This window comes from Ceratotherium simum, chromosome 6 (assembly GCF_057802395.1).
Source record: "Ceratotherium simum simum isolate JZ-2026a chromosome 6, ASM5780239v1, whole genome shotgun sequence".
NCBI classification, from domain to species: domain Eukaryota; kingdom Metazoa; phylum Chordata; class Mammalia; order Perissodactyla; family Rhinocerotidae; genus Ceratotherium; species Ceratotherium simum.
The window spans coordinates 82,711,969-82,724,021 of NC_141905.1; the positions used below are offsets into that span (position 1 = coordinate 82,711,969).

The following is a 12,053-nucleotide window of genomic DNA, read 5'->3' on the forward strand; positions in this document are numbered from 1 at the left end:
TGCTTCTCCCATACATACCTCACGCCGGCTTTGTTTTCTCCCCCAATTTGGAAAACCACAAAGCTACTTCTTTGTATCAAGTTCCCAAACTTGGGTGGAGAAGGGAGACAAAGCTGGGGAGGAGCCTGTAACCCAGCTCACAATAATGGAGCATGAAGTATTTAAAACAACACTGTTGTGAGCACTTGATGATATTAGTAAGGCATTTTATCTAAATGGGTGCAGAGGAGGCTGAGCTACTTGAAAGGGTAGCTTTTATTTAAGAGGAAGCAAACAGGCGCTGCACTCCCCACCCTAATGCACTTGCCTGGATTTTTTTTTAACATTTATGAAACTGCAACTCATACTGGCTTCCAGCTAGGACCCGTGCGTGGAGGCTTAGGAGGGAAATGCCCAGAGTCACAGGGCCAAGCTGTCCCCAGCTCTCACAGGAGAGTTCCACTGATCCAGGTCATAACATGAGTCCTTTATCTCCAGGAGAAAGGCAGGGGGTTTGGTGATTATAATAATATGACATTTTTATCTTTGCTGAGCATTGTCCAGCCCTGGAAGGGCCCAAAACCCTCTTGAAAGTCTGGCTGGACCCACAGGGTGTTCTCTTCCCTGCTATTGAACAGCGGGCATGGCTAAGATGAAATCTCGCTGCCTGGGATGCTCATGACACACCTTGATTCATAGGTTAAATGGGCAGGAGCAGTCACCTGAGCTTCCACCAGCACAGAGACTCGTGAAGGCTCAGCAAGTGCAGGAAAGGGATGGAGGTGGGAGGGACTGAGCCAGTACCTCCTCTGTGCGGCTGTCTAGTTAAGTCCCACAAACACTTGTAATCTGCAAGATGAGGAAATCAAGGCTCAGGAAGATGGGCTGATTTGCCCATAGTTCTGAGGGCCCGCTGTAGGTAAGTATTGTGGAAGTTGCCCTAACCCACAGGGAATTCACTGCTCCTCAATCTTTCTCCTTCACTAGATAAAAACCCTCTTGTGGGCAGGGGCCGATTCATCCCATCCCTGAGCCAAGTGCCTGACCCACAGTAGGTACTACTAGAACAAGCCACTGAAATGAACGGTGGTAAACAAAAAGCCTTGGTACTGCACACTGTCAGATGGGCCACGGTCTTCCTGAATCAAGGAGGAGCTGAGAACAGAAAGTTGAGCATGTGGTGGGAGAGAAGGCGAGAAGAAGGACGAAGGGGTCCACAGACCCCCACCAGCATGGCTGCTGCCGGCTGCTCCTCTATTGCCTGGCAGTGCCCTGGCGCTGACCTGCAGAGCAGAAGGGAGACAAGGCCGTGAGTGATGGAGTGCTTCCTGAGAGCCACTCTGCAAACAAGAGCCTGGAGAAGCAGCAGCACAGGCCCTGGTGGAAACCCTGGGCCAGAGAGAGGCCTCCCCGGTAGAAAGCAGGCCTCCTTGGCAGAAAGCAGGCTGCTGGGCTCCGCAGGCTCAGATGAACTCTGCTGGACAATCTGAAAGGAGAACCTCTCCCCGTGCCTCCGTCCCCTGGGACTCTGCCCTGGTCTGGGCCTGAGGATCTTCCCCCCAGCTATACCCCTCCCCAAGGAAACCGCGGCAGTCCCTTTGCTTGGGCACGGAGGCCTCTTGGAGAGAGTGGGATTCTCAATTTAGGTCTCAGCCCTCTGTTTCACCTATTACTTATGGAGAGCTCACTCTGTGCCAATCTCCTTACCAACATTATCTCACACAGTCCTCACAGCAAGCCTACGAGGCAAGTGCTACCAAAATAGCCATTTTACAGGTGAGAAAACTGAGGCTTGGAAAAGTTAAGTAGTTCAGAGGGACTACCTGAGCCCCACAGCAACCATCATAAACCCACAAGAGCTCCACCTTATTACAAAGTACTCAGTGCAAAGGGCAAGGAAGCCTAACGCCTGGATGGCCGTGAAATAAAGAGCAACATCTCCATAGGCCAGTGCACTAGTGTGGCCAGGAGCTCAAGTCCAGGCTGGTGGAGGGGCTGGGTGTGCCCGGGAGCCTCTCCCCTTCCTGGGCATGACAAAGGAAGGCAGCTCAACCACAGCTCAGCTGTGAGTCTGGCCCAGGAAGCAGGCAGTGAGGTAGGCTTCTGGGCCATGTGGCTGGGTCACTGAGGATTTGCTGAGAGCCGTTAACCACCAATGAGGGGTTCAATCAAGCCCCATGTGGGGAAAGGCCTCAGAAGTGTGTCACACGAAAGGCCAGGTGATCTCCCTGTTTCCATTTCCTCTGGGTGGCAGCATCAAGAGGACCGCCTGGGGCTCTCCCACAGAGCTATGGCTTGTGATTGAAAAGAAAACAATCTCCCTTCTCCCCTGACCTGGGTCCAACTCTGCCTCTCCAGGGACCTTAGGGGAGGGGTCACCTCACTAGACCTCGGTTTCCCTATATGTGAATGGAGCGCCCCTACCAACCCCCTGTGGGCTGCAGAGTCAAGGAGATCGTGCATGTAAGGAGCAGTGCCCAGCACACACCAACTTGACATATCCAGCACTCCCTCCTCCCTCATCATCCCATCTACGGCAACCTGAGTCTAAAGAAGAAAAAAAACACTATGCACAGAGGGAAAGAGCTGAGAAAAAAGGCAAGAAAGATTTCACACAGTCCTGCGAAGACCAGCTGGAGATCTGAAAGCCTGCAGTGGTTACCTAACATGGAAGCTTGGTTTCCACCTCAATGCAGACATTACAGAAACTCATCTGGTAAGGTATCCCCAAAGGGGGCAGAAGTCATGGAAAGACGGTGAAAGGAGAAACTGTGCCCGATCATTTGGAGCACAGAGAAATCAATATAATCAGTACAGTCATCTTTTCGGCCCTCTTACAAAAAACAGTAATCCACACTTGCACGGGAATAGGGGACGGAGACAACCTTTCTGGAAAGATGTCAGCAATATGAAGCAAAAGCCTTAAAAATGTTCCTGCCCTCCAGCCTTTCTATTCCACTCCTGGGAACTATCCTAAGGAATAATCCAAAAGGCAGACGAAGACTTAGACACTTAGTCACTGTTAATCACAACAGCAAACAAAACAGCCCTTTTACCCAACAACCAAGAAACAGTTAGGTCGTTAAATACATTTTGATACATCCACACAATGCAGTACTACAGACTCATTAAAATGCATGGAACAGACAATCTTAATGCTGTGGGAAAATGATGGTAACTACAACTAAGTGAAAAAAGTAAAACAAAAAAAAAAATAAAAGTAAAACAAATATTTTTATGTATACTTTTATATAATCATACGTTCATCATGGACTTGGCTGTGTAAAAAGTGCAGAGAACCTAAAAATACAGCAAAATTTATCAGTAGTTATCACTGGGTACTGGGGCTATGAGAGATTTTGTTTTATACTTTATACTACGGTGCATTTTCTGAATTAAAAAGACGAACACGATTACTTTAAGAATCAGACAGAAACTCTCAATGTTATCGTTGGAAATTATATCTGTAAACCACTCACCAGTGCCCGTCCACTCACCAGCCCCAGCAGCCCCCTGTACCACTCCAGCACCACTGGGACTGAAAGAGTTAAAGCACACAGAAAAGAGTCCCCACGGCTGCTCTTTGTGAACCTGTGTCCAGAAAGTGCTTTTAGTGTCTCACCTGGAGGACTCAGGCCCTGGAGAAAGGACTAGAGAAGGATCATTCACGGCCACCTTGGTTACTCACCCATAATTCCACAAGAGAAAAGTGTCGGTCCTTGACTCATCTTCTTTGGCGTGTGCTGAAAACAACCAGAAAAGCTATTCACTCTTCAAGTCATAAGAAGCACGTCTGCACACGACCCTGCACTGATCTCTTGCTAAAGTCACAATTACAGGGGTAACTGCCTTTTGCCGACATCAGACTAGGGAAAGGAGAAAAAAGTATTAAAAGAGACAACATCTGCCCATAATTAGGCCTGGACCATTCGTCCGAAGTCTCCAGTGAGTTATGGAGTCCATCAAGTTAATGGGCTTTAAAAACACACCAGAAAGCCCCATGACTTCTGACATTGGGGGATTTTTCCATGTGAGTGATGTGGAGGAGGGCACAGGAGGAGGTGTGATATAAACAGTTCACTGAGTTGGGCTGTAAAGAGGCCTCCCCACAGCCCAGGCTGGGAGAGGAGCGGACCTCACAGTGACAAGAAGAACCCTGAGTGAAGAACAGAGACCCGTCTGCCACCCCCAAATCCCTCTCCTCAAGATACAAGGAGAATGGCTCTTCCTTCTCTAGACAGAAGCACCAGGTAAAGCCCAAGAAGGTGGCCCTCTGCTCCGCAGGCTGCTTTGTGGCTACGAGGCCCCCTGAGGCATCCTCTCTGAACTGAAACAGAAACTCAGAGGTTATATTTGGTCTCCACATACAGCTATGGCTTTTGAACTCCTTGGCACCATTATTTCCACAATGGTTTCCCTTTCCACTGTAAACATTCTACATCTTTCCTTAAACCCACACCTAAGCCTCAGCTGAACGCTATAGCCATTCAGTGAAAAATAGGCCAGTGAGGCCTAGAAGAACCCCAAGTCCAGGCACTTGCTCCATGGCTGCACGGTAACCTGAGCATGGAACATTCAGGGGTTTCTTGCACTAGCTGAGGCACAGGTCAAGAGGCCTCAGCAAAGAGAAGATTGTGCCCATCGGGGCCCCAAGAAGAAGGGTCTGCCTCAAGTATTCCAAAGACTCACTCATTCTTCAACCACTCATTCAACAAATATGTACTGTTAAGTATTTACGTGCAGGCTGTGCTAGGGGTTGACCACGCGATGGTGAAAGAAACTCCCAGCCCCAGAAGAGTCAGCAATCATAGAGGGCTCCAACTTCTGAGAGGAGCCCCAGATGACAGGGACATGCAAGGCTTCTAGTCCAAGAAGTAGGCGGGAACCCAGGCCCTGGTTCTTTAAGGCCTGGAAGGACGAGGGTGGGGCTGACTAGGAACACCTGGCCCACCCAGATAAGAGGGTGGCAAGCTCCTGTGCCAGCTCCCTCACCCCTGTCCCCAGCTCCCCGATTCGGAGATATCTGTCCTCGGTCAGCAATGCGTTCATCCAATCAGGTTATTAAGGGTCTGTCCTGACCAGCCTGGGATGCAGAGGTGAAGGACGCCCGCCTTGGCCCCCAGGAAGCTCCCATTTCAGGGAGGACACAATCACACAGACAAACCATGACAACACAGAGAAAGTGGGACTGGAGGGGAGATGACCCAGGGCATGGGTGCTGGCTTCCTGGAGGAAACGCCAGAGCTGGTGTAGAAGGACCAGAAGGAGCTCACAAGGGGTGAAGGTGAATGGGCCAGTCCTTCTCCGGTGCCCCCTCCTCGTTTTAAAACAGTCGTTATATTTTTAGGGGAGGTCACCCTCCTGGATTCCACAGTGACTTAACCATCCAATCTACAGCCATCCGGGGAAATATCTGGAAAGAGTTAAAGACGGCTGCGTCTGCCTCCCTTCCAGCTTAAGGCAGCAGGATGCACACTGAGAACCCGAACCAAAGTCACTGAAGGGAGTGCGGTGACAAACACTCACAAGCCCTGCCTCCAGGCAACCTCGGCTCCTAGGGGAAGGTTCAGAGAGAGAGAGGTTGGGCTTGGCCAATGGCATGGGCCCTGTCTGCCAAGGAAGACAGCTCCAATGCTACAGGAGCACCCACCGGGGAACCACAGCCCCCACCCTTGTGCTGTGTGGCACAAAGCTACCCAGGCTGAAAGCCCACACAAACCCAAACCAGGATGGGGCCAGGGAAAGCAGAAGAGAGCAAGAACGCTGGAGCGGCTCATTTGCTGTGCTGGCACATAGGTGCCACTGAGGAAGACTCGGGGTTTAGAGAAACAGCAGGAAGCAAACCAGTGACTTGACTCACTGACCGTCAGTGGAGCTCTGCTCACTGGCCTTTTCCTTCCACTAAGCTGGTGTGTTCCAGACAGAGGAGCACCTCGGGGCCCTCCCAGGGAATGTGGACACATGAGTGGACGCCAGAGGTGCTGGGGTCTGTGCCCACAGAGAGAAGCCACTGGGCCAGTTCACAGAGGCTTCCCAGGCCCTCATTCACTCATTCATTCATTCATTTGCTCAGCAAGGATTTACCTGCATTTGCTGTAGACCCGTTTCCCAGGTTAGAAAGCACAAACTCGGAATGTGAGTGCTTCTCACTCCTCTGCTGCCCTACTCCAAGCCACCACCGCCCTCCACTGAAAGACCAAACCAGCCTCCTAACTGGTCCCCACCTGTGCCCTGGGCCCGTTCTCCATTCTCCACCCAGAACCCAGCAGAGGCCAGCCCACGTCCTTCCTCTGCTTACAACCCTCCAACGACTTGCCACAGCAACCAGAATAAGATCCAGGCCAACCCCTCTCCCCGCAGCCCTCCAGGCCCACATGAGCCAAGCCCGGGCGTCCTCAATCTCGCCTCTGTCCATCCCACCCTCACTCACGCAGCTCAGCAGGCACCAGCCCAGCTCGCTGCCACCTCAAGGCCTCTGCAGTGAGGTCTTTACACAACGGGCTCTGCGTCTCATTTCTGTCACGTGGCCTCCTCGGTGGCCTTTCTTGACCACCCCAGCTGGAAGGGTGCCCTCCCCATCAGTGCTTTTCTCCACATGTTTAGCATTGGCACTGCCTGCATCAGTTCATTTGTTTCTGTGCTTGTTCTCTGCTCCTTCTGAGAACTAAGCTTCTTGAGGCTGCTGTCTTGTCCACAATATTCCCAGCACAGGCAGGTGCCACGTGACTATCTGTTGACAGACTGCTATGGCCACCTGTCAGCCCAAGCTTGTCTCGTTCCTGCTGCCACACACCCGGCAGATGCAGGGCCAATGGAAACGGATTTTCACTGGGCGGAACCTGCTGCCTCCCAAAATTGCTAGGCTCGTGCCAAATCAAAACTTGGTGAGGAAGGGGAGAGAGCACCAGCCAGACAGAGTTGGGGTCAACCCCCATGCCGGCCTCTGACTCTGCATCCAACGGCATGGGTGGACCGGTGATTGCTCGCACTGAGATTTTACAACTTGAAGAAACACCTTCTCTACGTTCCCTGTTCCCAGTGAACCCCACTCCTGCTCCCCTCACTGAGCATGTGAAAATGCACGGTGGTACAGTCCCCTTTCTGCTGCTAACAGCACCCCAATTTTGCATTGGGACTCCTCGCCTCCCTCACTGGAGAGTGTCTTGGTGGGATGATGCCTTGACCTCCCCTGGCACGGGATGCAGGTATGGCTGACCAGACCCTCCCTGCTCCGGGGCTCTGAATCCTGGACCAAGGGGGTGCTGGTGCTGGTCACCCAGCAGGGAGGCCCTGAGCCTGCCATGAGCACCTGCTTCCAAAATCCTCCTGGCTGCTCTGTCCTGCCCTTTCTGAGGCCTCATTCACCAACTCTCCTCCAGTCTCGTAGCTCTCTCGGGTCACTCTAGTGAATTTTCTTTTGGTATAAGTTAGCCAGAGATGGTCTCTGTTGCTTACAACGGAGGAACCCTGGCCAATTTCGTGCCAGACTTTAAGATGAGATCGGGGTCCCCGTCTTGCTTTCTGAGCCTCATCTATGAGGCTGGGATGGCAGGGGGCAGGCAGAACATCACAGACCAGACGGCTTCCCAGTGTGTCTGACTGCTGGCAGGTTTCCCAGGGTCCAAGACCGAGGTTCCCACTGGGCTCCAGGTTGGCCACAGCTGTTTTATTCCCATTATACCTGGTATATGATAAAATTCCCACTGGTCTGTGCCATTCTGCAGCCAGCCTTCCTAACCCTTTGAACCCTCTGCACCCACTGCAGGAAGGGTGAGCCAATCACTGCATGGTGAGGCCCGACAGGCCCTGGGAGAAGCTCTCACCCTCTGGGGTTTCACAAGACACTCAGCGTATGCACAGAAGCGAGCGCCCAGGCCCTGCCTGGTGTCTGTAGTGAAGTACGACAATAAGCACAGTTCCCCCTGGTATTTCTCCCACTGTGAGGCCTCTGTTCCCAAGCCTACCCCAGGGCAGAGCCCGGTCTCTGTGAGATTCCTAAGATCACGAGAGAAGGTTTTAGAATCAGAATCCATAAGAAAGGCAAAAGGTAGAAATCAAATTAGAGGCTTCAGGGACCATCTGTCTGACTAAGGAAAAAAGTTCTCACTTAAAGACACAATTCAGGTCTTTATTTAATGAGGAATGAGCTCAGACAGAAAATGGCAGAGCTCATCTCTGGTCATAATCGTGCTTCTTCATAACTTTCTTCTGTGGATTACTGACTGAAGCAGTCACGTCACTGCTTCCTTCTCTTGACACAGTGTCACAGGGAACCACAACGCAACGTGGACAAGCTCACACTCATGCACTCGAAGGGAACAAGTAGAGCACCCGAGGGAGACTGTGGCAGTGGAAAGCAGAAGGGAGAGCCAGGCCAGAGAAGAAAAAGAGAAGCTGAGAAGGGAGTAGCGCCCTTGGATGGATGCTCTCAAACATGCTGATGGAGATAGAGTAAGCAGCCCTTGCTCCCCAGGCTGCAGGGTTAGCCAAGGCACGGGAGGCCGCTTGGTGTCTTTGTTTGCCCAGGATGGATGGCATCAGACTGCCGTGGACTCGCTGTGCACTTCTCAACTCTTAACTTCAGGCCAGCCCGTGGCCTGCCAGGGAACCTGGGTGGGACTGTTGAGCCCAATGCCAACTCCGGGTGACAGGGACTATGAAGACCCTTGGTGCCCAGGCAGTTAGGTGCAAGGCCTGACGTGGCCACTAACTCTTCCGACTGGGCAAATAACTTAACCTTGGCTTCCTAATCTGACAAGTGCAGAAGGAAGTACCTGCTCCAAAAGCCAGTGTCAGCTGTTCTGGGAAATACCTGTCTGGGGAGTCTGGGGCAAGTGAGGAGGCCTAGAGGCACAATCCATCCTCTGCCCTGGAGCAGTGCACCCACAGCGCCCTTTGGTCTCCAGACTTGAGAGAGGGCTGGGAGACTTGCTGGGGAAAGGAGGCCAGGCCTGGCCAGGGAAGATGGTCCCTCTGATGTGAGAGAACAGGCCCTGGGCCGGAGCGTGGGCGTGCGGAAGGAGCTGGGGGAATGCTGCCCTCAAGGTCAAATGTCTGGGCTGCCTTCCAGCAGCAGCAGCTAATGTTAGAACACTAGAAGGAAGAGCCCATTCGGCAGAGGAAAGCGACCCGGCAGAGTAGGGGAAAGGGGAACCGAGTGCCGTCATTGCTGCCCATTGTGCAAGCCAAGCCGGGGCTTGGGGCACTGCGGGCCCTCGGCCATCTCTCCCGGGCCAGGCGGGCCCTATGCTGGGGAGCACACGTCAGTCCCTTTTTCTGTTTTCCTACATCTCTCTCGGGAGTAGAGGCAGTCACGCTGTCACCAGTAGTTTTTAGGAAAAGGAGAACAAGAGACCATTACACAGGCTCCTAAGAGGACAGGGAGGGGCCCTGGCCAGGCCCCAGGGGAGGGAGCCCTGGGCCTCTCCACCAGGTGTTTCCACGGACCCCCCAGGTGGTCCCGGGTGACTTTCGCTTGCAGCTTTAGACTTTCTCTCCTCATTGCTAGGGCTCTGGGGCCTGCTCCCACAATTCCAAAGCGGCCTGTGGTGATTCATGTTTTCTTTTTTAATCTTAAACCCCCCACTTCTGTTCTCTTCTTAGTCTGATTAGAAAACAAAAGAGAAATGCTTTTCCATCTTTCCTGTTGTTATCTTGATGGTATTTACATGAGGATGATGTTACCAGTTTAGGAAGCTAAAGCGAAACCCCCATCCACTTCCTCTCAACCTTGCTGGCTGTTCAGAGCAAATTCTAACATCAGTTTATCTTACATTCTGTCTTGTTGGATATCATCACTAGACTGAGATTATTTTCAGTCTTTCTTCAGTTGTTTACAGCCTATGTCTCTCCCCAAGGCCCAGCGGAGTCCTGAGAAGACTGCAGCCTCAGGAGCGGGGCTGGGGCGTGCCTGAAGGCCTTGGGTGGAGTAGACAAGGGTCTGGACTTGACGCCTGTACCCTGGCACCCAGCTCGCCAGCTGTGTGACCTGGGCCCCCCCGTCCCCTGGGCTCTCTGAGCCGCAGCTTCCTGTCTGTACAACAGGGCAGAGACGGATGCACCCCTGTCCCTCAGCAGGGTGGGGGGAGGCTCCAGGAGAGGGAGGGGTGACAGGACCTCTGCAAGCAGCACACAGACCATGCTTCCCCTCCGAAGCCCTGGGTTCAGCCATGCTCCCGCCTGCCCGCTTGCCCACATTGTGCTTCCACCCGCCCTGTGCAAGCAGAACTAAGCCAGGCCAGGTACATGGCTGACAAGGTGTGATGCGCCAACAAACTGACAAACAAGAAAACCCCCTCCCAAAGGAGTCCCCTCCCCAGGCTGTCCTGTCTATCTGGGAGTCAAGGGGAGGGAAGAGGAAGAGGAAGACTGATGGCCTGAGCACTGTGCTGTGGGCTGGGCAATGACGAAAAGCCTATGACTTTCTAAGCAGGGGAGGGGGAGTCTGGGAAGAAAGGGAAGACCCTCATCTGTAAAGCTGCAGGAGTGAGCAGGGCGGAGCCCCTTTCCATGACCCGTTTGCTTCCCTTGACTTTCTTTCCTTTCCTATTCTGAGAAGATGAGTTTTTCTTCCCTAGCTAGGGCTGGGAGGTCACACTCCTCCTGGCAGGGGCTCAGGCCATGTCTCTTGAAAGAGCGGCTCAGCTGACCACGTGCCCTGGAACCAGCTCCACAGCCAACCCAAGCCAGGCCACCTAAGATGGAACCAAGCTCAGCAGGGCTGTCCCAACAGCACAACTGGAACCCGGCAGAGGTCCTCCCTTGGGACCTCCAGAAGGCCCTCACCCTGGAGGATGTTCCTTTCTGGTCAGAGCTACTATAGGTGTGTTCTTCAGATTTCACCAGGAAAACACCCACCAACAACAGAAAACAGGGCAACCTGAGCCATGAACCTGAGCAGCAGCCAGAGAAGGACTAAAACAATGATGAGCTGAGAAAAAGCTGAGCTCCTGAAACCCACACTCATTCACTCCACAGCGTTCACTGAGCAACTGCCATGTACTAAGCCCTGGTTTCAGGCACTAGGTATTCAGCAACAAGCAAAAGAGACAAAATTCCTTGCCTTCATGAAGCTCACATGCTACTGCAGAAAGCATTCAATAAACAAGATTAAAATGTTAGTAAGTCCTAAGAGCCTAAGAGGGAAAAGGGCGGACAGGGAAAGAGACAGGAAGTGTAGGGGTGGGGAAGTAGGGGCAGGGGTGAAATCACATTTTAGGCCAAGTGGCAGAGAAGAAAGCGAGGGAGAGACTCCTGCTACAGGGGAGTGTCCCAGGCCAGGAAAGAAGTACAAAGGCCCTGAGGCAGGCTTGTGCCTGCCATGTTTGAGCAGGGAGGCCTGCGTGGCTTGAGCAGAGTGAATGGGGGAGAGTAGCAGAGAGAGAGCAGAGTGGTCATGGGGAGCAGAGTATGTGGAGCCCTGTACATTCTAGTAAGGGCTTTAGCATTTGCTCAGCCTGAGATGGAAAGCCAGTGGAAGGTTCCGAGCAGAAGGAGGACAGATCTGACTTGTATTCCCTTTGGCTCCTGGGTGGAGAACAGGCTAAAGGAGCCAGAAGCTGGGGACCAGTTACCACAAGAATCCAGGCGAGAGAGGACAGCAGGTAGGATCAGAGTGGCAGCAGTGGGGATGGCGAGAGGGAATCTAATTACATTAGATATTAAATGCAAATTGGAAAGAAAGTGGTGATGGGCAGAGACCTGATGCATCTTTGTTGGTGGAATTCCTCCAGCCCAGTGCCTGACACACCCAAGGTGCTCTGTGAGGGCCTATGGAGTAGACACAGGTCTCAGTGGCTTTGAGATGCTCCTGTGAGGGCGAGAGACCCACCTGCCTGCTCTCGGCTTGGTTGTTGGTGTGAGATCAGGGAGAGAAGCCCACGAGGGTTCTAGTGTGGGTTCTCACGAGGGGCTGTGAAGGGCACCAGGAGGGATGCCAGGCAAAGTGACCCTGGACAGTGGGCCCCCCACTGACCACAGAAGCTGCAGAGAGTCCTGGGGACTTAACTGTCTGCAAAACTCCCCCACAAGCATGTTTATGTCTGAGTGGGACTTGCCGCTCCCTCTGTAGGGGA

General features: G+C 52.8%; 1 protein-coding gene across 5 annotated transcripts in view; it reads right to left on the minus strand.

The window, feature by feature from the left end:
- FAM53B (family with sequence similarity 53 member B) overlaps window positions 1-12,053 on the minus strand; it is an 83,437-nt gene that overhangs the window by 70,602 nt on the left and 782 nt on the right. For all 5 annotated transcript variants that reach the window (XM_004438927.3, XM_087432797.1, XM_087432796.1 and 2 more), the window contains exon 2: window positions 3,668-3,722. In XM_004438927.3, the coding sequence (XP_004438984.2) occupies window positions 3,668-3,722 (55 nt within the window). The remainder of the gene's footprint in view (window positions 1-3,667; window positions 3,723-12,053) is intronic.